The sequence below is a fragment of the Osmerus eperlanus genome, chromosome 5 (genome assembly GCF_963692335.1).
Source record: "Osmerus eperlanus chromosome 5, fOsmEpe2.1, whole genome shotgun sequence".
Classification (NCBI taxonomy): Eukaryota; Metazoa; Chordata; class Actinopteri; order Osmeriformes; family Osmeridae; genus Osmerus; species Osmerus eperlanus.
In genome coordinates, this window is record NC_085022.1 from 19,992,788 (window position 1) to 20,020,782 (window position 27,995).

Genomic DNA, 27,995 nt, shown 5'->3' on the forward strand with positions numbered 1-27,995 from the left:
TTTATTATTAAAATATTACTCGTTAATTTTTAATGTTTTTTACTCCTAATTTTTAACCTGAATGTGCTTAATTTGATCCATGTAGATCCATAGTAGTTGTTTAACTGATAGTTAACAGCGTAATAGCAATGCTCCTCTAAATTGCGAAAGCTGAGAAACTTCAACATTAGTGATGAGAAACAGCCCTGAACTTGAGATTCTACGGCAACAGAACAGAAAGTCCCATGTATGTCTGATGTAAAAGGTTAGGTAGGTTAAACAAACTGGACAACTATCAAATTTCCTGAGAATCTAAGAAATATAAAATTCAATATGGACAGAAATGTGATAGATGTAAAAAAAAAAATTGATACAATGTTATGTATATCTGATGGTAACTTGTATAACTGTTTGTATAAGTTTCTTATAGTACAGTAATGCAACAGTATTAAGTGGTTCTCAAATATACATAAAGTATTACAATCTTACCTCATTTAAGAGCTTAAGACAAATAAAGATTAACTTTCAAAATCAGACCCATTTTTGTAATTAGTGGCATCTACAGGGAGATTATTCATCAGATTTATATTAATCAACGTGATGGCAATTAAAGTTACTTTAACATGTATTGAAAATGAGACATGGCAATATATTGTCCTAATTGTTTTAAGAAAAGGGGTAAGTCGTGTTGTCTAAAGCCTTATCACTCGTATCATTGCAGAACAAAAAACCGTGTCTTTCATGATCTGTTCTAATTAAAACCCAATTCATATATATAGGGCACCTAAATCTCTGTTCTCATGATCATCCCTTTTTGTCTCTCCCCTCCTTGTACTCACTTCTCCATCTCCTCAGTGCCCTACATCGGTTCGTCATAGTTGTAGGTGGGTGCTGCTGAGTACTGTTGCTGTTGCGCTGCTCCCTGAGCGGCCCCCACGACTGCCTGTTGAGCAGCTGCCTGGACATGCGGGTTCTTCCAAGCCCCAGAAGCCCACTCATCCTTGGCTTGGCTCATGCTACCTCCACTTCCACGATAGAAGTTGTGGACCTTCAGATAACCGAGTACAAATGTGTGGGATAGTCATGTTACAACGAGTGAAATCAGAATCATCCGAGCACTCGTGATAATGAGTCTACTGTGATCCCGTTCGATGAGGCCCCTTATCACTTGGAGAACCCCAGTCTTACCGCATCGCTGATCACACTAAGGTCAGTAAGTAAACGAACAGTTCTAGTTTAACGGGAGATTTTGTCGTACCTTAGTGAGGGCAATGAAGGACAGCACTGCCACAGCAGTGAACATGATGGTGGGGATCAGCATGACCACAGCCGAGCCAACGTTTGTGCTGAAGAAGGTGATGGTAGCCAGCCAGCCACTGGTGGGGAAGAAAAACTAAAGGTTAATTCAGGATAGTAAGCTTACTGTGCAAAGGAATATGCCTCCAAATTAACAGTCACACCACATCTTACAGCTCAGTAATTGTTTAACTACGACAATTCTACGGTGGGATCATATTTCTGTGATATTAAGCCAACTGATCTATTAACACACATAAACTACACATTACACATACATTATAGATTTTCTACCCTTTGTTGTCTAATAATAAACTGAATGAAAGTGGGACTTACCACACTCCCCAGCCAGGGATTCCCACAGTTTGGATGATACTGATTACAACCTGGGCCATGAAGACGAAGAAGAATGCCATGAAGTTGAAGGAGCTGTCGGTCCTGTAGAATATATCAATATGTTGCTGTTTTCACAATTGTTGACACTGAAGAATCACCAAATAAAGAAGCCAATCACAAGGTTAATCTAAATGCTGTGTACGTACTTGAGGGCCTTGTAGATGGGTCTGAACCAGCATACATAGGAGCAGGGGGTAAAGAGGATGAGCCATAGAATGGCCATACCAAAGTTAGTGGCTCCACCCCCGCCACACATCCATGCCAGGCAGCCAATCAGATTAACAGCCAAAGTTGCACTGTTCACTGTTAACAACATACAGGAAATAAATTAAATACATGACAGGTAAAACTTGGATAATTTGATAATAAAGTGCATCAATATGACCCATAAAGGATGAGGCTAAGTATAATACAGATAGAATTGAGTAGAAATTAAGGTGTAAAATTGTTTAGAAATAGACAACCAGAAAAGCTTCTCTAACAAGGGATCTATAATAAACTAAATTAAACTACATTTACCTCTAGTATACTCAACACACAATACCATTTCTAAACAAAACACCACCATCTAATGGTAAACTAATCCATTATTTATATTTCAGATAAGACTTACATATGTTTTTCAAATAATTCCCAACCAGAGTGACAGTGAAACATGTCTGTATCCTGTATCCTGTATGTGTCATCCATTTCATTAGTAGACAGAATCAGCTCCTGTTATCTAGTCAGGTATATACTGTAGAAAACAATTATTCGGTAGGGACAGATATGACACTGAGAAATGCTGTCATACTATTGGCTAAAAGTTTTATTTTAATGTCAGGTGGAAGGTGGAAGAATATCAATCTATATCAGATACGGTACACATATGGTGACATTAGTTTGACACAAGTAGCATTAAAACTAGAAGACCTGCTAGGCTTGTTTTCCCCTCCCATAATGTTTTGGGTAAAACAAGAGAGAGAGACTATGCTAGACTAAACTTCTGCTTGTGAGGGGTTGAATTACACAATGAATCTAAGCGATGGAGATGAGACCATTACTTAATCATTTCACAAATATAATGTAATAACTATAATAAATATATCTTCCAAATATAGAGAAGGTTTTAGATGCTCAATGAATCCTGTCAACCCCGTTCATAGCAACACTCACATATCCATAGATAATAGAGCCTCTTGCACATGGTGCGGTGTACATCTGGGATCTCATTGAAGTCTTGATAAAAGCATGGCTTCAAGGGGATGAAGCGAGGCAGGGGTGGGAAATTGTTTTCTGTGATAGAAGAACACTGTTGTTACATATCAAAACAATTTCTATAAGAAAGTTCTGTAAAGACCTAAAGAGGTAGCATATATGAACCAAGTGTACATACTTACAGTAACTGATGAGTAAGCAATTGCAATAGCACCCTCTGGATACAATAGTTTGGTAAACTAAGTGAACTAAGCATGAACTAAAATGGCAATGGAAAAGTTGAATTGTAATCTATGAAAATCATAGTTAGCTTATACGAACAGTCTAGGAATATACTCATGTTAATCGTCTATTGTTTGTAAATATGGATGCATAAAATAAAAAAATACATTCTCAAAATGGTCCACAAAATCACATGATTAGGACTGGGACTTACCTGCCATTGTGACAGTTGACAGTGGTCCACCTTTTAGGAAGATGTATCACAAACCTCAGTCTTAAAGGCTGTTTACAAAAACTGCATAGAACATAGATACTGCATTAGTAAATCAGTAAATGCATGCAATACAAGTTTATTATGCAATAAGATCATAGAGCATTTGAATCATATAGGGTACACAGGCTACACAAATAATGGAAATACTAATTTAATGATTCCATAAAATGATTGAGTAGGCTCCATTGGTATGCTACTCAAGCGGAAACTAGGCGCTTCCATTATGCGCCCCTAGTCTACATCCCTTCTTTAAATTATGGAAATAAAGAAAGAATTGACATAATTTCGACAGAGCTGCAAAAATGTCCATGCATACATGGCCTTCTGAAACATGTAGGCCTTCATCGCTTTGCGTTGCCTATACTCTCTTTACATATCCTACCCATTGCTCTGTCAAATATTATGCCAAATGTATGTAATGCTATCAAATTCCACAATTCGCATTCTAACGAATTTTAAAACCAATGCCTTAGGTCTAAAATGTGCCTTAGAGGTGAGGCTATCATGAAGGGCATTTTCTCAACATCATTCTGAACATCAAAATAAAATGGTAGCCCAGCCCTTAATCTGATCATAAAAGAAGCATAAAGGAAATGTTTTTGTTTTTTTATAATGCGATATGAGATAGGACATGATACATTATATTTTAGATGTCATATTAAAGATGAGGATGCTCCACGTTAAACAGTTGAATGGAGGACTAGCAATGGAGAAAGCGCCCTTCAGAGGAGCACGAATGCACGATGATGATGTATTTTAAAATGAACGCTATAAAAACGTCAAACCCAGTTATTGCAGCAACATTGGTTTTAGATTTTCGAATACACCAACACAGTAAGACTATTTGTGTAGTGAGTCGGTTATAATACTCCCCGTCATGCAGTTGAATGTGAATGAATGAAATTATAATACTTTTGAATGTATTCCTTACCTCACTTTATTGCAAACAAAGTGGTTACACTGCAACGTCCTTATTTAGCATTAAACTAATTCTTCGGTTTCAACAATCAGCGCTTAAAACGAGCATATATGAGCAAACACAGCCGATTAAATCTGTTTCCTTCCAGCGGAGGTTTGGGAGTAGATTCCTCGCGTGACGTCACGTTTGTCTTCTTTACGCACATAACCATTCCACAAGCTATGGTTTGAGGAAACGGATTTGTTGCTGGCCAGAACCGACCAACAAGAAAACCGCTTACTCGCAAATTTCACTATACACTTTCCCGCCTTTCCACTGCTCTCCGCGGTGCTGAATTTAAAGCCGTATGTGGTTTAACAAACTATGGAGTATGGAAAAAAAACATATATTATTTATTTCCAAGATAACTCCCATATTTTCAGTTTTTCAGAGTGAACTTGACTTGTTTTCATCATTACCGTAATGCTAACTGCATAGGGATATCATCAAAGATATTTGGGGCAAAAACGTTTACTCATACTAAAGGACGTGCATATTAATAGCCTAGTATCAGCTGGCAAGAGATAGCCAAGACTGCAAGAGAGAGAGATGGGTTCGGTGTCCTAACATTTTATCCTGCACAGATTGTGCTACCAGCACACCATGGTCAGGGTTGGGTTTGCGCTAGTATGTAAGTAAATCTTGTAAAATGTAGGACGAATCGACAGAACACCGGGACTACTCACATCTCCACAGTCTCCGGATGCTATCGTCATCATAAGCTGCCAACATACCCGGATGTTTTGACAGTAAAACAACTCAGGAAGCTAAACATGTCTTGCTATGCTTAAAACAAATGTAAGTTTGTCAGTAAGGGATACAGGTATCGATAACATAGTGTTAAATTGATTAATTATTTGCTTATTCTCATTAACATGATGCAAGTACGTGTGGTTTGGCTGTTAATGAACGTAGTCTTTATTTCGTTTTGTCTGTCTCTTATATAAACTGATGCTAGCTAGCGAACTGTTAAGGTAGAAAGAGCAGCAGCTAGAAAGAGCAGCAGCAGGAACTAGCTTGTCCAGCCTCTGGTGTAAAATCGTGGAAACTAGATAACTAGATATTTTTTCACGTTAGAAATGGTTTTGTTTTATGTCAGCAGTCTAGATCTAACTAACGAACCAGGGTGATTTAGTAGTGGTAAACGTAATTTCAGAGAGACGGGATCTAATCAGATGTTAGAATATTTAAGCTACATAGCTGGCTGCATGTCTAGAGTGTATTTTCATATTATTTTGTGAGTAGTTAGAGATAATAGTGATTCTGGACTTTTCTGATGGCTGGGGGCCTAGGCTATACTTTCGCTACACGATTTTGTGATTATACAAAAAAAAAGTTTTAACCCCAGTGTACATGTATGTTAATTTGTCAGTTTACACCTTATTCTCAATTGTTTTCAGTGTTGGGAATGCAGCCGCCACTCCCAGCTGACGCTGTCAGAGAGCTCGTGTCCTCCTGTCTGCACAGGGACCCAGTAGCGGCAGACCTGCGCTGCAGCCTTTTTGTAGCAGCTGCTCAAAACTACAAGCGAGATTCAGTGCTAAGACCTTTTCCACCTAGATACATTAGTGTGGACAGCAAGGAGTTTGATGAGTTGGTGAGCAATAACACATTTTCAAACACAACATTTACTAGCGTGAGTTATTAAAGCTTTCGGACACAGATAAAATGAGTAGTTGTTTAGTTTTTCCGTTTTTTCCAGTTAAGGGAAGTGAGCTCTTTGCCTGGACTGAGAGAGCTGGTGAGGCTGAGGCCTGGTGAGGGAGACCAACATCTGGCTCTCGTTCACTGGGTTCTTTCCTCCAAAAGCTTTGCGGTTAAGACACTACAAAAAGAAGAGGTAGTAGCCAAGCATTTGAATTTCCCCCTTGTTCTGTTTACCGCATATATTATGGTGCATATTATTGTATTCAGACTTGTACAAAATAAATTATTATTAAATAAGAACTCCCCCACAAAAAAGCTAGTTTTGAGTTTCCCTTTGTTGTTCTGTTCAGATACATCTACAGATCTACAGAATTCCATCCAAATTTCAAGAGAACAACTGTTTAGCCACTAATTCTTTTGTGTGGGAGTTCTTAATAATGTCAATTAATTCTTAATCATATATCAAATGTTTTCCACAAATTATTTGATTTGTCCAATTTCTCTGGTCTTGCCTGCTGAACTGAAACAGTATGCTAAACTGTATAACCTGACTGAGAGTGAGGGGATTTCTGCGCCTGTCCCAGACTTCCTGTTTGAGCTGGAATATTGTGACCAAATGAAGGCAAACTTTGAGAAGACAAGAGATGGACGAGACATTTTCTATGCATTCCATGGCAGCCGCTTGGAGAACTTTCATTCTATCATTCACAATGGGCTACACTGTCACCTTAACAAGGTTAGTTTTGTAAAAGTAAACAACAACAAAAATCAGTCCTTCTATAATGTTCATTGTATGGACGGGTATTTCCCAATACCCGTCTCACATGATGTCATGCCTGTAGACGGCAATCAACACATTTTGGTACTGATGGAATGAGAGCGGAGATTGGAAGCCTGACAGCTGTTATATGTGACTTTCCTATAGACCTCACTGTTTGGGGAGGGAACCTACCTCACCAGTGACCTCAGCATGGCTGTACTCTACAGCCCCCATAGCAACGGGTGGCGGGAAAGTCTCCTAGGACCCCTACTGAGCTGTGTTGCCATGTGTGAAGTCATCGATCACCCAGATGTAAAGTGCCAGGTTAAGAGTAAAGGTATGCAAAGGAGTGACATGCAAGCTGCTTCACAAACAGATGAACCACATGTCAACATGTGCATGATTGTTTGTGTTGATCTTAAAATCAGTAAATCCCTATACTGGTTTCAGACAAGACCGTTGATCGCCAGCGCTCCCGGGCCAGAAACAGTGAAGGAGGGGAGGTCCCTCAGAAGTACTTTGTGGTCACCAACAATCAGCTGCTGAGAGTCAAGTACTTGTTTGTGTACTCTCAGAGAAGACACCTGTCCAGGTGAGTCCTGCTTAGAGCTGGATAGAACAGTGTAATACTCCTTTAATACCAGGCGTACTTAGGAGAGTAAAATTGATACATGAGAAGCACAGACTAGGTGTCATTTAAGACATTATGTTATCCCATCCCAATCCAAAGTGTAATACTTCAGTTGGAAGGCCTGTATAGGCACTTCTGTAATTGACTGTAGTTGAGGAGTTTAAATGTTATTATTGCATGGTGGTATTAATGTTTATGTTAATCAATATTACAATCATACAATCAATATTTGATTGTTGCACTAAAGTAGTCTTCTTTGTTCAATGTGCCTGGTAGCTGAGATGAGGTACCTTAGCAATATGGCTAATACGTACAGACTTGACTCTGACTACAAAAATAAGTAGAACTATACACTTATGATCCTTGATCTTTTGTTGTACTTTCATTTTGCAGGATGTGTAAGTCACTTTGGTTAAGAGCATCTGTTAAAAGAATACAATTTAACGTTAAGGAGCAGTATTGTTGATGTTTCTGTCGGTTTGATTTCAGACATTCCCGCGGCACCTCATGGTTAGTCAGACATCATTTTGCCATTATGATGAGCCTCTATCTTCTGTTGCTCATATTCATCGGTGCCTTCAATTCCACCACCTTCCTGTCCTTTTGGCAAAGACTGTTCCGGTGACACAACAGAGGACATTCCTCCTCAGTGCCTTGCCTTACACAGACAATCAAGCCAGAAAGACAAGAGGACATACCATTCTAACTCAGTTTTTCTTCATACATTTACTGTTATCACTGCAACATATTCAGATGATCTCATCATGTAAATTAAAACCACCAATTTCATTTAAAAAAAACTCAGCAGAATATTAAGACTAGACCCAAAAATGAGAAATCTGTATGTTAGATTTTAGAGGGATGCAGCTAAATATAATCGACACGGCACAATACGTTGACCTGCATAAGGATATAAGTATGAAGGGTTTGGTTAGGTGTACTGTACCTACCATACTTAGGAATTAATCATTAAATATATTAACAATGGGATTAATCTAGCTACGCCTTTTATTTCAGTATGATTGATACAGCTGAGACTTTATCACTATTATCACTTCTGGACTCCTTTATATGATGTTCTATGTGTTTCTGGTGTCTGGAGTCTGATGCACCATGTGACTTATTTCAAACGAGAAAGTCAGTGGAATCAGCCCATTTCTATATATTTTTTGGCCTTTTGATTGCCTGCATTTATTGAACACAGGTTTTTCTTTTTTCTTGAACCATAGAGGGTATAGTGACTAAATTCTCACCGTACATTTTAAGTTCATTGTATTTATTATACATGTTGTATTGAAATGGAAGGAAAACTCCTCTAAGGATTTCTTGTTAAGGTCAGTCACGTTTATGTTCATATAGCGTATGCTTTTGGATCCCTTATCACAGATATATTTCTTGAATAATAAATCTTTGAACTAAAAGGTGCCTTTTCCTTTTCAAGCATACATCATGCATTCAAGTTAGCTGCAAAATAACGTTACCTTTTTTCTCTCTGATAAAAGATGTACAAACAAAAAACATGTTTATATGAAGATTTGAAGGAGAGAGAGAACAAACCTGCCTATTGTTACCTGTCTGGTGCTAGTTTTGTAATTGCAGGCTCATAAACGGTCTGTTATTCAGTAACTATTGGTTGTGTGAGACTGTTCTGGGGAACACTGTTTAATGGGGAATATTTTATTGAAATGTGAGAATCCCTCTTCTGTAGAAACTACGTTTAATGAAGCTCAGACAGTTGTAGTAAAGGTCAAGTAGAGTTTAGTTGCAGTTGTGATAAACACAAAACAATGAAATAACAGCACACATTGCAAGTCTACACTCAATTTGGCAAGTATGAGGGCTACATAAAAGGATAATACTATGATATTGTAAAACTGTCTAATTCTGTTCATGATAAGTGTACAAATTCATTTGAAAGTAGATCAATGCATAAGTCATTATCAAGTTATACCAATACAGTTTAGAAAAATAGCTGCCATCTGTTTTACTGCTACATTTCAGTGAAGGTTCACTACTAGGACTTTTCTTTAGTCGCAAAGCATCAGTTTACTGCATTTGGGCAGGCGGGCACGAAGCAGAGAAAGTGTCCTTGAATATTTGTCTGTTGAGAAAAGAGAGGGAAAACACGACTTCATAATCATAGCATGTGACTAGGAGGGTTCCACTGAAATCTAAGGAACGTCAAGTTGGCCAAGAGTGCAAATAAGCATATTAATAGTAAAAAAAAATAGTGCTTGCGATAAAACATGAGAAAGAAGCAAACATTTACATTACATTTAGTAATTTAGCAGACGCTCTTATCCAGAGCGACTTACAGTAAGTACAGGGACATTCCCCCGAGGCAAGTAGGGGGAAGTGCCTTGCCCAAGGACACAACATCAGTTGGCATGACCGGGAATCGAACTGGCAACCTTCGGATTACTAGCCCGATTCCCTCACCGCTCAGCCACCTGACTCCCGTGACTGACTCCCTGACAAACAGTGAGATGGGTTTGGTAAGACACTCACCTGCAGGTTCTGGTGGCAGATAGGGTTATGGGGGGCTAGCATGTGGTTGTGAACACACCTCCCAAAACGATGCAGGCAGGACGGGTCCGAGGGAGGGCATGTTTGGGAGCAGGATGGGGGTCTTAGCACTACACAGCTGGAGCAGGAGGTGTGCTGACAAGGGCCGTGGCAATGTTGCTTCTCCAGCAACACTGACCTACAGCAGACACACAGACTTGTTTTACCATGATACTAAGACACTTTGTGGGAAATAAAATGGTTTTGTGATCTGTTCCTGTCTGCAAACACCCACCTGGCTGAGCAGATCTCGGAGGGGTTGGCCTGGCAGTACTCCAAGGTGCACTCTGGGCGACAGCTCTCCACATCCAGGGACTCAAGAGCTAGAGCGAAAACATGCAATGAAAAATACACTAATTCTGAATGGAAATGTATGGAGAAGAATGATCTTAAACCTGGTAAGTGTAATTATAAATAATACATTTATTACTTGACAATTGTGTGTCAATGGCATGTCTATGGAGAAGACATCTTACATGGGCAAGATAAGAGGTGTAATTATGGTTTAACTGTTTAGAGAAAGTGCTCTTGAATCAAAGGAAGCTTTGACCGCACCATCATTTTTCACAGCTCATAAATCAGTGCAATAATGCACAATTTGCATATTAAACTACTAAAGTTAAGAATCATGCCTGAAGGAGAAGCATGGAAGCTGATGATTCATTATCATAAGAAATCATTTTGAAATACTTTCAATGGTACTCTTCTGGTTTCCACTGCAACTTTGAAGAAAATGTTGTTACCTGCTTTACAGATTCCATTTTGCTCTGCATCTGGTTTGCCATCAGTGGACTCTTGGTAAACACACACCAGACCCTTGTCACACTTGCCCAGATAGTCCCACGTTCCTCCACAACTCTCCCCGACTGTCCGGGCACACGCCGGGCAGCACCCGCAGATGCCGGTCGTGACACCACCCTTGCACTGGAGTTTGAGGGCCCTGCGTGGAGCACAGTGAATACGTTCACACGATGGGCAGTGAAGGCTGTGCAGGGTCTGGACCCTGGGGGAAGGGCTCTCTGACCCTAACCCTAACCCCAAAAAGGTACCCACTACCAAGAGCATCCACATCATTTACTTGTTGTAGCTGTTTCAAAGTAGGAAAACCAGACTTTTATAAGTCGGTCCTTGGGTAAACGTCACTGGCAGAACCTTGCAAGTTTATGAGCTTCCATACCTCCACCCCCATTGACAGCCAATGGATGAAGTGGTAACACAGTAAGTGTGTGTTGTCTAAATGTGCTGTTAATCATCCCCAAGTCTTATCTTTGCAATCTCTTTGTTGTTTTCTTTTGTTTTCCAATATTTCTTTCTTTTGAACACTTTTAGATAAGTTTGGTCCAGGTGTGAAGACCGGTCCCTTTGTAATAGGAGTCACATAAATATCGAAAGGGGCAATTCAGTCTGATCAGATAATGACCTGTTTTTGCTAGAACAAAAGGACAAGATTAAGACATGGCAAGATATCTGATAAACCCTCAAGTCTGCGAGCCTACTGTACAATAGAATAGCCCCAAATAAAAGTGCCATAAATTGTCAAACAAATCTTTATTTTGTCGAGCAGGCATTGAACTAGTGGCCTGCTCTCAGTGAATCAATGTTTTCAACCACTCAAAATATAAAAGTAAAATCGTTACCACAAGAAAATCTTTACATTTCAGAAATCTTTATGAAATACATTACTACAGAACTCAATTCCACAAAAAACGATTGATTATCCATTAAATGCATGCATATTATTATCATTATCAAATAGTAAAAACAGCATGTATACTTTAAATCAGTGTTTCTCATCCCTCGTCCTCGGAACCCACTGTCCTCCTGCATGTTTTAGATGTTTCCCTGCTCCAACACACCTGAGTCTAATGAGGGGACGTTTTGGAAATGCACCCCCATGTAATTTCTGTTCTGTATATCCCAGCATCAAATGATTCTTACTCTACATTGAGGGGATTAGTATGAGTAAACAGAGTAAGTTTCATGCATGTGGCCCTTTCCTAGTCAGAGTTAGCATGAGGTGCATTTCCTGGCAAGACATAATACAGCCCTGCCCTTAAATGCATTTCCAGCCCTGCCCATAAATGCACCCCCCATGTAATTTCTGTTCGGTATATCCCAGCAAACCAAATTATTCAACCGTGCATTGAGGGGACTAGTATGGGCCAGGGAAAACAGGAAAAACAGGAAAACTACACTGTCCTTTGACAAAACACAGGACGGTGAACAACATAAATTGGTCAATACTAGCGCTCTGGGGCGGAGCATCACAGTTCGTGCAAGTTCTTCAGTGAGATTAATTGAAACACTATCCCTGTTGTCAGTGTTCTTGGGTGCCGGTGTGTCAAATGAAGTAATTTCATCATACAATATGAAAAGATAAACTACACAGTGTATTTAAGCAGTGAACAACTTCTTTCTGAATTTTTTTTCCAAACAAGCACAAGCTGGTAGTGTGCACATACTGACCAGATAAGAGAATAATTTACCACCGATGGCAACAGCTCAGTTATGTGTTTTTGCAAAGGTTGAGATTCTGGGAACATTAGTATAAGGAACATTTATTTCCCTAAAATGCACAATTAAACATTTACAAGAAACAAGATACTGTACATAAGATGTAAACAAGAACAATTTACATCAGAAAAGGAGGTCAACTTTGCCCTATAACAACATTCAGCTTACGGTTTTCAAAAATGTTACACAACTAGGCGTCCTTGGACCTGAGGTATAGTGAACACAGGGATTATCTACACATATGAATGGTCAAACTTCTGTTCCTTTGTAATCACCACACCAGAATCGTACTTCAATTCCACAACTCGTCAGCTTTGTGTATGGACTCAAAGATTAGGTGTAACTGAATTCTTACAGTTGTCGTGTGGTTTTCAGAGGGAAGGAGTACACCCTTTCTTGCTCTCACAAAGAATCATTGTTTAACTCTATATCCCTCAAGAAGATAGTATATTTGACGGGAGGCTGGATAACTAGTAGCTTTGAGGTTATTTGAGGACTTTATTGGTAAGTTTAACATTTTGAGTATAACACATTACCTCAGAATGCTGATTTCAAAATGCTGTTGTTGAACTTAAATCTGATTTAGTTGGACGTGATAAACTGTTGTGTGTCCTTACGAAACAAACACTTTCTTCACTAACAGTAAGGCAGGATAATTTATTAACTCAACTTTCGTATTGTTCCATATTAATAACCCTTGCGTAGAAGTTGAGTTGACAGCATATTTATGCCCCAAACGTCCGGACATAAACAAAACAGAGTTGTTACGTCCACCACCTGTTCACCAGCTAATACACCTAATGTGTGTGTGTGTGTGTGTGTGTGTGTGTGTGTGTGTGTGTGTGTGTGTGTGTGTGTGTGTAGCTAAGAAGCCCTATGTTATCATTGAGTTGGATAAAGGTTGGCTATGTAACTGATGTGACTATGAAAACTTTAACCAGTTGATAACACCAACTCTTCTTAAGTTACTTCCTCTGTGTTAGCACTAGGACAACATAAAAAAATTCAGGTAGTATTTGTGTGTGACAAATAGATGAGTGATTAGAAATTGTCAAAAGGTGGCTGCCATGTACAGCTTTTATTGAGTACTAGTTGTTCTAATTGTTTTTAAGTAGTCATTGTTTTTACATGTACAAGACTGTCATACAGTAGGCACTGCCATTTCAGAAGTTAACATTTGATTATTTCTATACAATTTAAAGTGCAGGAAAGAGGGAAAACATAATATGGAAATGAGATACTGTGTATATGTTTGTATCAGGTCAACAAAAAACATCACGCTTTGAAAGAATTTATACAGCTAGATGTTCTTCAACCTAGATGTGATCGTAATGTAATCAGTGTTGCATTACAGATTTAAAAACATACCATTGTAAAATTCAATTTGAAAAGAAACATATTGCTCTAAAAATGATCCTTTTCTCCCTTGTAGTTTAGTGCATTTCTATTGCAGGATTGAGATGTATGACCCAACCCTAGTTATATGTACAGTGCTGCTCAGCATGATGCCCACTATTGATGGAGGGAAGATTCTAGTGTTCCCATTGGATGGGAGTCACTGGGTGAACATGAAAGTCCTCATAGAAGAGCTACACTCCAAAGGCCACGAGATTACATTGATACGGCCTGAAGATAACTGGTACATTAAGGAGAAGTCCTCTTTTTACACATCTATCACCATTCCCAACACAGGTGGATTTGAAGAGGAATTCTTTTCTACATTTGTGTCCCGACAACTGGATATACAAAGACAAGGATTGTCTTTTTTGTCCCAGATTTGGTCTCGTATCAAAATTGAGATGGAGGTACACGAGCAGTTCTTCAAGTTCCACAAGAGGATGAGTGAAATGGTCGTTGAGATATTTGAAAACGAAGAGCTTATTCAATTTCTCCAGAAAGCTGAGTTTGATGTGGTTTTAACAGATCCGAGCATCGGAGGGGGAACAATGTTGGCTCATCATCTCCGCATCCCTCTTGTGTTCAACGTCAGATGGACAATTCAAGGTGAAGCTCATTTTGTTTCTGCCCCATCACCTCTCTCATATTGTCCTTTCACTGCAACACAACTGACTGACAAGATGACTTTCCCTCAAAGGGTCATAAATATTTTGGCTTATACAATGGGGACTTACACGATGGCCTCAATAACTGAACCTAATTATAAACCTTTAGTCCACCGCTACTTTGGTCCTGATGTAGATTATTCATGGTTTTTCCAGGAAGCTGATATCTGGCTGATGAGGAATGATTTTGTCTTTGAGTTTCCTCGTCCTACCATGCCAAACTTTGTTTACATTGCTGGATTTCAATGCAAGCCTGCCAGGCCCCTGCCTCAAGATCTAGAGGAGTTCGTCCAGAGCTCCGGGGAGCATGGGCTCATTGTGATGTCCTTAGGTACGATAGTGGGACAGCTTCCTTTGGATGTAACTGAGGAAATTGCAGCAGCTTTTGCTGAAGTCCCCCAGAAGGTCATCTGGAGGTACATTGGACCAAGACCCATTAACCTGGGTAACAACACCTTACTTGTGGACTGGCTGCCACAGAATGACCTGCTAGGACACCCCAAAACAAGGCTCTTTGTAGCCCATGGAGGCACAAATGGTGTTCAGGAGGCCATCTACCATGGTGTTCCCTTGGTGGGACTGCCTCTTGTTTTCGATCAGCCAGATAACCTTTCCAGAATGAGTGCAAAGGGAGCTGCTACCATAGTGGACTTTTCCACATTAGACCGGAACACCTTCCTGTCAGCCTTAAAGGAAGTCCTATACAAGCCATCTTATAGGGAGAATATGCAAAGGCTTTCAAGGCTGCACAGGGACCAGCCAATCAAACCACTGGACCGAGCTGTGTTCTGGATCGAGTATGTCATGAGACATAAAGGTGCTCCTCACCTGAGGACACAGGCCAGCAAACTGTCCTGGATCGTTTATAACTCTATGGATGTGGTTGTGACTCTTCTGGGAGTGATATTGTTTGCGACACTAGCAGGCATTTCAATCGTAAAGTTTTTGTGGAAAGTTATTTTTTGTACAAGGAAAGTGAAACATGAATGACAAAATCAAACCTGCAGTTATTGACAGAGAAAGAAATACATGGGCAGAATTTTGCCTTTTGACATATTAGTGTATTCTCATAATACAATTGATAATAATACCACCGAGATAGTACATGATCAGAAATTATATTCACAAGGAGGGGTAATAAAAAATGATGAGTATGAACTCATCACACCATTGTTATTGGACCAGGGTTTCTGTCGGTAAAATTGTTTAAAATTGTACATGCTTAATGTTTGGCTCTTTCATGATCTCCATGATCATCAATTGACTACAATGGAAAGGAACTGTACCGCAAAGGTAATGCATCTTTATACAGTTTTGTTTATAATGATCTTAATTGTGTGATATTTGAAATGCAGTACAAAATACCATGTCATACAAATCTTGAAAGGTATATTCTTACCCTAATTTCTGATTAAGGAACCTAAACACAACTGGAAGTATTGATCAAAATATAGGAAAAAAGATTTTATTGATTGTCTTGTATATCTTATGTACATTTTCTTACTGTATTTTGTGATATTCAAAAGTCTGTCACAGACAGAGAATTTCGAGAACTACAATAAAATAATAAGTAATGAGTATCAGTTTTTTGTCATAAAAGTATCATGTCCATGTTTGAGTTACAGGTTGGGTTAAACAGGACGTCACTGCCGCAAACACATTCAAACTGCAGTCTGGAGGTATTATGTAGAAATGTAGAAAACCTGATCTTTGCATCCTCTGCAATTTAACAAAAGATGACCAGTAAAATCATGTCATCTCATAAGTGTTGTTGATTTCCTGGATTTCCTCTTCCTGCTGGCAGCTTTCTCTGATCACATACACTATGAGCCCCACACAGATAAAGATGAGCAGAGCAATGCCAATCACCTAAAGCATGAACCATGGAAAAACACAACAGACTGACTCAGTGTTACAGGCAAAATACAAAAATGACAATAACTTTGACCTAGTTGTATTTACCATTGAGATTTGTAACGATTTTTCAATAGTAGCAATTGCAAATGTAATTTCACAACACACAGACGCTAGTTTGAACTTTCTTTGACGAATCACACAATCACACACCTGTGTTCTTTTCTCACCTGAGATTCAACAAATAATTCCTGAGAGTGAATCATAAGTTCCGGTAATGTGCCATCATCAAGGACTGGCTCACACCACTTCTGAGGTGCAGCTTTGTCAACGATGACAAATCTGCCACTCCAATCTGTCATTGCACAGGCAAAATACTGTCCATCGAGGAACAGCAAGATCAGCCACACAATGGGAGGGACAAGGCTTGATATAGACACAGTTATTGGACACCCTCTATCATATCTGCATCCTTGTATTATCAGCATTAGCATGAAAGCCATGACAGCGGGAATGACAAAGAACGCAGACGAAAACAGTCCGTTCCATTTAGGATCGCAAGGGCACTCAAACTCCAACTCCACTAACTTCTCCAAACCCATGAGTATGAATCCAAAAGCCACATTTGACACAAGAGGGCTGTTGCCAAATTCACTCTTCAATCTTGAAAGCCATTGTTGTTTTCTTTCCATACTAAATGCTACATAAAAAGAGATTTGTACCACAGAAAAACTCTGAGAGAAGGTGCACATTTGTGAACATGTAGAGTTCAGTGATGCATGACTAAAAGTTTTTGTGGGAAGGTTTGCCCTGCAGGCAGAGGACCACATTTCTGGTGTCATTGGTTCACATCAAAGGAAGGCGTACCCATTGTGTCTGCACTTATACAAGCGATTGGATAACTGGGCTTGACAGGAATGGGATCCTGTGAAATCATAACCATCCTGAAACATGGATGAGGGAGGGCATTAAAGTGGAGGGAAATATAAATACCAAATCATTTACATGTATAAGTCATTTAGAGAAATCCTAGTGAAGGTACACTGAAAATGAATGTTATGCTATACCATTTTTGTATAACATAACAAAATTTAAACTTTTCTATGCTCTCTCTTCTCATGTAAGCAGTTATCCATCTCACACAAACAAATGACCTATTCTATGAGGTATCTCCCATTACAATCTTGAGGCCCTTTTAGGTATTTTCTGAAGTGTCCATGGCGTTATACGTGTCTAAATCATTTTGTTCAGTTAGATGTACAGACAATAGAGGATGGAAGAAGTTTACAGTCTTAATTGTGTACCATTACAGGAAAATGTCAATTATATTTTTCTATTAATCCTTCAACCTTCCAGCCTACATAGTCCCTGGACCCTCCTGTGAATCTAGATCAGGGCATTGGATGTGATAGATTTGGACAGTAGATGGCAGTATTATGCAAACTACAAACTGAACCAAGTAAAGATTTGAAATTGATAAAATATAAACTAAAAAATGTGTGGGTTTTGTTAGCATGAACAAAAATAGACAGTGTCATGCTTTCATATCAGTTAACTGGATCAATGCATAACAATACAATGCATCCATGCATAATCATACGGTAACCTTCAGACTCAGCCCACCTTGCAAAAGCATGATCTTAGTTGAGCATTCAATAACATTGAGAAACTATTTCCGGTTATTCATGTTTCAACCCATATTCTCATTGTGCATGACTGCTATGTTACCCTATTTGAGTTTACAGTGAAATAGGATTATAAATCCAATTGCAGTTTGCGCTGCCGTTGAGGTCAGAGCTAAGCCAGGTGTCTGAATTTAACAGCTTGACCCACAAACCACCTGGCAATCTGTGACGGCCGTAGTGGCAGAAACAGAACATCATTCGCTTATAGACGACCTAAAACCGACCACTCTCATCTCAATGTCATTTTCATCTTATTCTCAATCCATAGTAAGACATATGAATAAGGCCCTTGCCCCCACGTAATATGTATACTTCTAGACATGCAGAATCTCGCGGGATTTGCTAAATTAGAATAGGTTCCCATTCGATTCTTGGGTCGAGATCTCGGCGCACTGGGTACACATTCAACCGCTCAGGTATCGTTGGTACCAGCAGCCTGGTCCATCGACGCATTTTTGCGTGGCCCAATTGGGATATTGTACGGGTCGCTTCATCAGCTCAGTAGCATCCTTCATCCTGTCCTGCTTCCCTCAAGCAACCTCACCCCTTACCGGCTTTTCGTCCCTTTATCTTTGTAGATGATACCTGGTAAACGAAAAACTGCAATAATGTACCTCTCGGTGGCGATAGTTGGACTAATGCTGCATTCGGTTGCTTCACAGAACGGTAAGAATGTGCTCGCCTTATAAAAACCGGGGGAATTATGGCTGCTAAACGGCTTTGGAGACTGATGACTGATTTGCCTCTGCCTTAATCAGTTGATTGTGCATGTAACGTATTGCAATGTATATACTTAGAGGCTGTATTTCTGCAGAGTAATGATTGTATTGCCATTTTTCAAATCTTTACGCCAGTAAATTGTTCCGTGTGATTAGAACGCCAGATTTGAAATGTTCTCCTTGTAGGCTATCAATAATAAAATCATCTTAGCTACGTGACATATTAAGATGACGCTGACTATCAACTAATTAACGCAATATATTTTTGTGTTACAATATTTGTTATGTTTCAATACACTACAAGGAAGGCATACGGTGGATGACCATTTAGCGCAAAGGCTGTTCCTTCAGCAAGGACAAGTTAAACGTTGAGAAGGTGAAGGGACGAGGGACGAATTCTAAATCAAGTAGCCTAGCAGGCTACAACCCGCAGTTACATTTTGAATGCATAATATCTTATTTTCCATTACCAACCCCGTTGAAAATAAGTTTGAGTGTTCCCTTTAATTTTCTCGTGTTCTAAATATGCATATATGTTTAATGACTCGGGAATTCAATCCCCCGAATACAAGAATAGGCCTACAGAACTCACACAGGTAGAAATGGATAAGACCATCGCGTTTCAGCAGTTAAAAGCATTAGGCCAAACATGGAAGATGTGTCATGTGTAGGCCCAATGATCTTAAAGATATCTTCTGTACTGTATATAGCAACAGTCCATTCTGCTGCATGTTTCTATTTTTAGACCAGATATGCAGCAAAAGGGAACTAGCTTTAATGTCCTCTCACAACATCTCTCTTCAAGGGTGGAATCATCATTGTGTGTGTGAACTGAGAGAACATAGAAAAATGTGTGTGTGTGTGTGTGTGTGTGTGTGAACTGAGAGAACATAGAAAAAACAAAGCTAAGAATATGAAGTCAATACAATCTCAGTAATTTAAAAAGTAATTGAAAAATCCATAGAATATTCAAATTAGAACAATCTAAGCAGACTTTATTACAAAATAAATCATTAGTGTCAGTCTGTTACCACAAATATTTGCCCTTGTTCTGAAGCAAGTCATTGAGGGTAACAACAGGCCTGGAGAGCTCTTTCCACATGCAGATTTCATCTTCAGTTTGGTTTACGACATCCCAGATAAAGATAAAGCTATCTAGGGTATCAGAGGTCAAATGTCCCAGAAACTCCTCTCCTAACCAGTCCTCCATACACACACATCTTGTAACCTTAGTGTCATGGTGTATGTTTATTTAGGGATTGGTGCTTTGAATCCAACAAGGGTTGGTAATCCAAATTGAATAGTCCAGCAGACTACATTGCTACAAGGTGTTGTGCATAGGGTGTCCACAGGGGAAGACCCATTTATATCTGCTAATAGATGTTCATATGTAGAGGCATCAGATATAACCCTCTGGTAGGCTGCCACTCCCCAAGGCTGTGTGCTCCATTTGGCCTGAATAACATCTAGGTACCAGTATATCTTTTCACTGCGGAGGTCCGTTAATCATTGGATCAGAGAGAACATTGATTTCCCTCTGGATAAAAAAGCATAGGAATTGTGAGGAACGAACATTGTATCATAGAAAGTGTTTTTAAAACTGTGGTGTTAAAAGGGTTCATTGTAATGTCCAGAATACTTTTGTCCCGAGGTGTGAAGAAAGTGATATATTCATCATTTTAACAGTCCCCTTACAAAGAGGCGTAATCAAGTGTGGGCAGTCAGTGTGCTTACACATTGGAACACACTCATATGAAGAGGCTATTAACCATGACAACACAAAATGTGACAAACGAAACTCATTAACATCCAAGAACATCAGAAAAAGAGCCAAGATGTGATAATATTAAGCTATGCAAACAAAAATGTGTGCTTGCTACATCTCGAGAAGTAGACACAGCAGATCTTAGATTGGTGAACCAATGAATTTTATGTTAAGTCTTCTAGGGGCAATATATCACATTCAAAGCACTTTCACACTTGTCAGTTAAGTTGTTCACCGGCCTGTTATTCACTGGCCTGTTATTCACTGTGTTGGAAGGTAGGTGTTTCTGACACATCCACAGTATGTGTGGAGCTAACAGGCTAGCTAGAGCTGTTCTTGTGCTCATGCAGAGTGAAGCACCTGCTTCCATGGCGATGGGGAAGGACTATTACTGTTCGCCTACACTCTCTCCAGAGACTAACAACTGCCTCCTCTATAAATCTCTTCTCAAACTTAGAAACCGCTCAGGAGCACTGCACAGCTCTGTCTACTAGCCCTCCCCCTCTCATGAGATTCATTATGAATTGTTTGTTCCTTTTTCATCTCATGATTTTCTGAAAGAGGCAGTGTCTTCAAATCAGCACACTGTGAGTTGCATGTGGCAGTGTGTGACTGTAAGCCTGTATGTCAGTTTTGCATTGAGTGAACAGGAGAGAAGGGGCCACTACATAGGATTGTGATCGGTCTGAGATTTTCTGCACTGGTTTGTTAATGAACGGGTCACTGGTCAGATTGAGTTAAGATGATAGTTAGGGATGTCAACTCAAGTTAATTCAGTTTATTGTTATGACAAAGTCAAGTTATATTTTATATTTCATAGAGGAAGAAAGTGTTGAAGACTAAATCATGCAACATGCACACCATGCTATACACAGCTCTCAATTTTTATTTCTCTCCTGTCTAACCATCATTTTGATATTTTATAATTTGCTACAATTCTTAATTGATTTATTTCTATTATGATTTCCAGTCTAATCCATCCTCTTTTTATTTTCCAACTGGTTCCTTTTCAATTTATCCTTTCATTTCTCTTGCCTTTTCATCCTACACCTTTACCCTGTTTTTACCCCATCATCCATCCTGCTGGATACACACCCCATCTCTTCAGCTGGGTTTGTCAAGTCGCCCCTATCTGAAACTAAGCTGACAGGAGACACCTTTGAGCTGTACTGTGACGTGGTGGGGAACCCCACCCCGGAGATCCAGTGGTGGTATGCAGAGATCAACAGGGCTGACTCCTTCAGGCAGCTATGGGATGGCGCTCGTAAGCGCCGGGTGTCCATTAACACGGCCTATGGCGCCAATGCGGTGAGCGTGCTGGGAGTCACACGGCTCTTGCTAGACGACGCCGGGACCTATGAGTGCCGAGCCAGCAACGACCCCAGGAGAAACGACCTGCACCAAAACCCAGCCACCACCTGGATCCGTGCTCAGGCCACTATTACTGTGCTGCAGAGTGAGTGGTCAGTGTAGACGGGCTCCTCTAGGGCAGCTCCGCTAGTGCTCCCCATGCTTCTCAACGTCCCCCTTCCTCCAGAGGACCATCAGCTTCCTAGAAGCCTTCCTGCACTGCAAGCCTTCAACACAGAGGCATCAAACGTCCTTTCCATCGTGATCGGGCCTCCGCAGCGCTGTGTTTTGTCCTTCCCTCCGACTTACATTTACATTTAGTCATTTAGCAGACGAGCGACTTACAGTAAGTACAGGGACATTCCCCCGAGGCAAGTAGAGTGAGGTGCCTTGCCCAAAGATACAACGTCATTTTCCTGGTAGGGAATCGAACCGGCAACCTTCTGATTACTAGACCGATTCCCTAACCGCTCAGCCACCTGACTCCCCGACTGGTGACTTTCACAGTCTTCAGCAGTCCCAACACTCCCTGCTCCTAATTTCCCTGTAGTCCAAGTATTAGTTCAGTGCTATATTGTGTTTCCACTGTCTTGAATAGTTACGTAAATACTGTTTCCTTTTCCCTAATGTGTGTGTCCTAATGTTATTAATCCACTGTAGTTTTGTTATCTTTTTCCTGCTTCAATTGTTCCACATTTTGTATGTTGCAATAATGGACCTCAGATCTAAGATCAGTCTAAGATCTAGGAAGATACTATGTGACCAGCTACAGTGTATGCTGGATACTTAATAGTTTGCATCGTGAATTTAGATGGACCCTCTCTAACAGAGAAGCCATTGGGAGAGCAATCAGAAATCATCAAATCTCCCCTCTCAGTCACTCCTCAAAGAGGAGGGTGGGTCCTGACCCCAAGTCAGATCCACTTGCCTCCAGGCTTAACCAACATTTGATAGCTGCAAATGATGTGAGCTGCAATATTACGGGGTTGTCGGACAGAGCCAACAGACATCTATATGCCTAATGTTTCCCTGTTTGCTATAAAACAAATTCACAGGGCCGTCTTGGTGGTATAAGGTATGTATGAATGTGCTTCGTAACTTTTTCTGAGGGATTTATTCCGAAATGACTGGATACATCTCGATGTACAATTCCCACGTTGCGTACGTCAATATTGGCGCCCTTCAGCAGAGCATTCGGGTCAAATATAACTAATAGACGACATTGTTACAAATGTTCCACACTGCTACTCTGTAACATTAGGCTCTCTTTGTGGTTTTCCAGTAAGCCCTCTGCTGCATGTATTTTGTTTGTTCAGATCTGTCAACATATCTCCACACACGCAGGTGGGCAGGAGCGCCATACATCTGTCACACAGTGTCTATGTCTGTGTTTCAGACCCATCAATCAGCGGATCCGATGCCGTCACACTACCCATGGACTCTCACAGCCCCCCCTTTACCCTTCAGTGCAACCTGACCAGCTCCCAGTACCCCCACCAGCAGAGCTACTGGATGAAAAACGGAGAGGAGATTGCGGAGACCCGCAGCGACCTAAAAGACACTGAATACAGGTAGGATCCAGAGCCTCGTGTCTCCTCTGGCCCGACGTCTCTGCTGGTGTTAAACACACTGTTTTAGAGGGCTGACATGCTGTTATTTGTGCTTGTGTCTCTGCAGGCTGAACAAACCAAGAGGAGATGACGCAGCAGAGTACATGTGTGTTTTCACCTTCGCCATGGGTCCCCCCGCCAATTTATCCATTGAGGTTCGAGGTAAGATTCGGAACGGTCATTCGCTTTACAGAAGAACTGAAGGAGCAAGACAAGCTTGAGATGTTACCATTGTTAAGGACCCAACGTGACGGCATGTGAAAAAGCTTGATTGGCTGCTCAGGGGCGTACAATACCCTTGACACCTCCAATCTAATGATTGGACAGCTCAGTGGTGGCAGATGGTGTCTTGTCTGTTTGATAACTGGGATTAGGTCTCAATGCTGAAAAAGCCCCCAGCTTTTTCCACTGGCTGAGGTGGAGCTGTTGATGCAAAAAGGAAATTTTGGTTAAGGACCCTCGGATTTCATGGCTGATTCCTGACATACTGATAAATGATTGAATTGTTCACTAATACTGTGTACATCTCCTGTGAAAGGTCATTCTTTTAGAATACCTTCACTCGTCGTCGATCTAGTAGGAAGGATTTCACCCACCTATTCAAATCTATTCTCTTACAAACTGGGACCGGAATTAGAAAAGGCATGCAAAGAGAATGATCATGACCTTATAATCTATTGCTGTTTGATCCTCTAAAATCGTGTCTGTTTTGAGGCCAGTTTTAACAACATGCACAATGAGTGAAATTCTAAAGGGACCCCCCATGTGACTTTGATGAATGACTGCTTTTCTGATGACTGTTTATCCCATTTGGAGTCACTGTGTATGTGTGTCCATTTGTTCAGCTGAGAGACTTCCCTATGACGCTCTCTTCTAATCGTGCCTAAAAGACTTAGCAGGAATTACCTTAATTTAGTGGATTAGAGAGAGCGTCTATGATTTCGCTGCTGCACAGCAGCTGTTGAAAGCCAGAGAGCACAGCTACACAGCAAATGTATAAAAGTGTGCTCTCGTGTCTATGAAAATGTGTATTCTGTTACAAAGTACTGCCGTGGTTGTTGTATTATGAATACAAATCTATCTATTTCTATCAATTGAAGAAGTTGAATTTATCCATTTAATTCTGCCATTGTACAGCAATTTGATGGCTCATCATCATTTAACAAATGAATGAACCAAGGTCTAACCAACCAGTTTAGTTAGAATAACTAAAGCGTTTAGCTAGAAACGCAAACAAACATGGTAATGTTTATTGTTTGAAGATGTACCAATGCTATTATTTTAAGATGTACCAATGCTAATATGTTAAGAGCATTCTATACAGAAGTCCTCAGTACATACTTCCCGCCTTTACTGTAGGTCAATGATCACTGATCTTGTTCCTTGTCGTAGCTGCCCCTGACATCATAGGCCACAAACGAAGTGAGAACAAAAATGAAGGCCAGCGGGCCGTCCTCCACTGTAAGGCTGTGGGTTACCCCTACCCCATCTGGTCCTGGCGCAAACTGGACAACGGTGTCTACATGGTAGGACCTACTCCCCCTGCGTAGCAATGGGCGTCACTAAATGTTCCTGTAGCGGGACTTATAAAATGCAGGGAATGTCTTACAAAAGGAATGAGCACAGAATCTGATGTGATAACCAGCGGTAGTGAAGGCTAAATCTATGTCGTTTCTTCACATTGTAAACCACTCTTTTCTTTTCCCCCTCCCTCTGTCTGTAGGATATTGATAACTCCTCTGGACGTTTCTTCATCAACAACAAAGACAACTATACCGAGCTGAGCATTGCCAACCTGGATATTGGGAAGGACCCGGGAGACTACCAGTGCAACGCCACAAACATGATCGGCACCTCCTCCATGATCTCTGTGCTCCGAGTTCGCAGCTACCTGGCACCTCTCTGGCCACTGCTGGGAGTTTTGGCAGAGGTCCTCCTTCTGGTGATCATCATTGTGGTGTACGAGAAACGCAAGAAGCCTGACGATATGCAAGACGGTGAGTCTCTACAATGGCGGTCGTGTTTCAATTGCTGTTGAGTTGCAGATGTTTTCCTGGAAACTGGGTTCCCAGAAGATGTCTGTACCACTGGTGTATCTTTTGATTGTAATCAAACCACAGTGAGGGTGTGAAGTCGGGGAAACAGTTCATTGGTTGCTGCTTGGTTTAGTTCTCTCACAGGAGACATGAGATCAGTCACCTGACACTGTCCTTGCACCTTCACTCAATAATTCAGCCCCGACCACGTTCTCAACATACGGACATTGTTGCAGCTGGATACACCTTTCTAGGACAGTTTTACTGATTCGATATTCATGAGAAAGAAGACACTGCACGTAGCAAAGGTTTTTAATTATTCACGTCTGTCAGGGACCTTGTCATGGCAAAGTTGTCCTCATGGGACTTCACTAAGTACCTAACTGTGACAACATTCAGGGATTCAAGTTTTTTTTACTAAATGTGTTTGACCAGGAAATATGTATTTTTCAGTTACCTTTATTTTCTGAGACAGGTGTATATTTAGTCACTATTCTAGTCTAGTACATTTTGGGTAGGTCAATTACTAATCTTGTAATTTTCAGTTTTTGTATTTTTCGTAATTTATTTCCTCTAAACCTTTAGCATAACGCCATACAGTGCCATGAAGTGGTTGCACACTAGTGCTCCTCTGACCTCAAATATTTCTGTTTGGTATGGTTGTGTTTACATATTAAGATAGCTACTATAATATCTTCCCCTCCCTTTTCCAAATTGCATAACCTAAACCATGTTTGTGGTAAGTGAGAGACTTTGCATGCCTCTTGAGTTTCAATAAGCATTCAATCTCATCTCCTTCCCGGCAATACTATTTCCCACGTGTACAGGATCTGTACCTGAGTACAAGAGCATACAGCATATGTGCTGTATCTCTTGTATGACATTAAATAAACGATTGAAGTCTAATTTCTTAATCAGTTTCTTGTTCAACATGCTAAATCCCCATTTTGGCTGGCTAATGTTTCCGTTTTGTCATTGTTACTCAAGAAATGGATTGTTGTTGTCCTGTTTAAAGGACATGCCAAGGGCGTCTTAACTTTTGAACATATATACAGGATCCCTATACATCTCTCAAATCTGAGTAAATCTATCTCTGTGTGTGGTGCTTGTCTGTGCATGATAATTGAGAAAAAACTAAACTGGCCTTTTGCCTGACGTTGTCAGACAGTGTCCTCTTGGAGTTCTGTTGGTGTTGTGCTTGTTTGGCATTATTTCCTGTTTGTGAGTGACCTCATGCCCAGTTTCGAGCTGGTTTTCCTCCAGCACATGATGGAACTGCACATGAGGGAACCGCTCCACATCCTCACCTCCATTCCTGCTCCATTCCATCAGCATGACTGCGCTTCATGTCTGATCCTACTCATTCCCATATTACAAAGGAATAACGAAGACAACATGCGCCTTGTTACAGTGCTGCCACTGTAATATGTTGCGCTCCACAATGCTCCTTAAAAAAATAAAAAATAAAAAAAATCCCATTTCATCGGGTTGCACAGCATCTCTCCAGTGATTCATTTGTACTGAATTCTCAACACTTTCCTTTCCTGCCTCAGATGATGAACCAGCTGGACCAATGTAAGTACAACTTTGTTCTAGATGTATTGCAATGACAAATATGCTTTTTTACAGTTTCTCAACTACAGAATTACTTGCCTCTATGGTATATATTGTTAACACTGAAAGTTTGAGTATGTCTTGTGTTCTACGGTTGTGTGTTGTATCACTCTCCTGGGTGAAATCTGCCTAATTTCGTCAATTACATATCCCATTTCAGGAAAACTAATTCCACCAACAACCACAAAGACAAAAACCTGCGCCAGAGGAATACAAACTGAACAGATTGTCAACTAAGTGAGTATTTCATCTCCCTCCTCTCTCATTAGTGTCAAGAGATGGAAATGAACTGCTGATCACACTGTTTATCCAGTGAACACGGTTTTGTTAAGCATCATGTCAAGTCTTGAGTTCTGTCATATTGCTAGAATGACTGTATGTCAACATTGAAATTGCTTTGAAATCCGTTTCGACTGACTTTTCTCTGCTCTTCATTTACAGATAGAAACATATTCTCGATGTATTGACCATATGAAGGTAAACAAGGCGGGGATTCATAGCAATTGTTCATAAACATGTATCTGCCATTAAGTATGGATGAAGAGGAGCCAACTGGCTATAATGTATGGGGCATGCCTTATGATTTTATTGTGTAAGGTTCACGGACCCAGAGCGGCCCATTCCTTATAGAGTTGTTACCATTATAACCACTGTTGCTGCATGTCGTTGTGTATGATTTTGTCCCAATTATCAGATTATTATATTTTGACTGATTCCCGAGGAGCATGCAAGATATTAACCTTCTGTTTTATACAGAAATGGCTTTTTGGTTTGTTCATTTGAGAGTGGCTTTACGTAGATCAACATTTGTGTTCTAGGAGCATCATTAACTTTGCAATGTAAAAGAAAATGACACCAGA

The 27,995-nt window shown here is 40.4% G+C and overlaps 5 protein-coding genes across 5 annotated transcripts; 3 read left to right on the forward strand and 2 right to left on the reverse strand.

Moving 5' to 3' along the window:
• Nucleotides 1-366: 366 nt before the first annotated feature.
• scamp5a (secretory carrier membrane protein 5a) lies at nt 367-4,471 on the reverse strand. The gene is made up of 7 exons (XM_062462476.1): nt 4,296-4,471; nt 3,305-3,385; nt 2,827-2,946; nt 1,818-1,974; nt 1,612-1,713; nt 1,238-1,355; nt 367-1,027 (listed from the first exon to the last, which is right to left on the reverse strand). The coding sequence occupies exons 2-7, from the start codon at nt 3,309-3,311 to the stop codon at nt 839-841; spliced, it is 693 nt and encodes a 230-aa protein (XP_062318460.1). The 5' UTR covers nt 3,312-3,385; nt 4,296-4,471; the 3' UTR covers nt 367-838.
• Nucleotides 4,472-4,966: 495 nt separating this feature from the next.
• parp16 (poly (ADP-ribose) polymerase family, member 16) lies at nt 4,967-8,780 on the forward strand. The gene is made up of 7 exons (XM_062462475.1): nt 4,967-5,120; nt 5,723-5,919; nt 6,025-6,162; nt 6,499-6,705; nt 6,895-7,066; nt 7,180-7,321; nt 7,850-8,780. The coding sequence occupies exons 2-7, from the start codon at nt 5,731-5,733 to the stop codon at nt 7,983-7,985; spliced, it is 984 nt and encodes a 327-aa protein (XP_062318459.1). The 5' UTR covers nt 4,967-5,120; nt 5,723-5,730; the 3' UTR covers nt 7,986-8,780.
• A 321-nt stretch (nt 8,781-9,101) lies between these two features.
• On the reverse strand, nt 9,102-10,996 carry si:ch73-330k17.3 (IGFBP domain-containing protein). The gene is made up of 4 exons (XM_062460835.1): nt 10,669-10,996; nt 10,161-10,248; nt 9,869-10,064; nt 9,102-9,461 (listed from the first exon to the last, which is right to left on the reverse strand). Exons 1-4 carry the CDS (start codon nt 10,994-10,996, stop codon nt 9,402-9,404), a joined length of 672 nt encoding a protein of 223 aa, XP_062316819.1. The 3' UTR covers nt 9,102-9,401.
• A 2,898-nt stretch (nt 10,997-13,894) lies between these two features.
• Nucleotides 13,895-15,523, forward strand: LOC134021530 (UDP-glucuronosyltransferase 2A2-like). Its single transcript, XM_062462468.1, has one exon. It carries the CDS (start codon nt 13,900-13,902, stop codon nt 15,490-15,492), a length of 1,593 nt encoding a protein of 530 aa, XP_062318452.1. The 5' UTR covers nt 13,895-13,899; the 3' UTR covers nt 15,493-15,523.
• Nucleotides 15,524-18,422: 2,899 nt separating this feature from the next.
• LOC134021534 (neuroplastin-like) lies at nt 18,423-27,699 on the forward strand. Its single transcript, XM_062462477.1, has 8 exons — nt 18,423-18,707; nt 23,272-23,446; nt 23,553-23,647; nt 24,878-25,011; nt 25,209-25,482; nt 27,075-27,096; nt 27,296-27,372; nt 27,577-27,699. The coding sequence occupies exons 1-7, from the start codon at nt 18,620-18,622 to the stop codon at nt 27,354-27,356; spliced, it is 849 nt and encodes a 282-aa protein (XP_062318461.1). The 5' UTR covers nt 18,423-18,619; the 3' UTR covers nt 27,357-27,372; nt 27,577-27,699.
• The last annotated feature ends 296 nt before the right edge of the window (nt 27,700-27,995 follow it).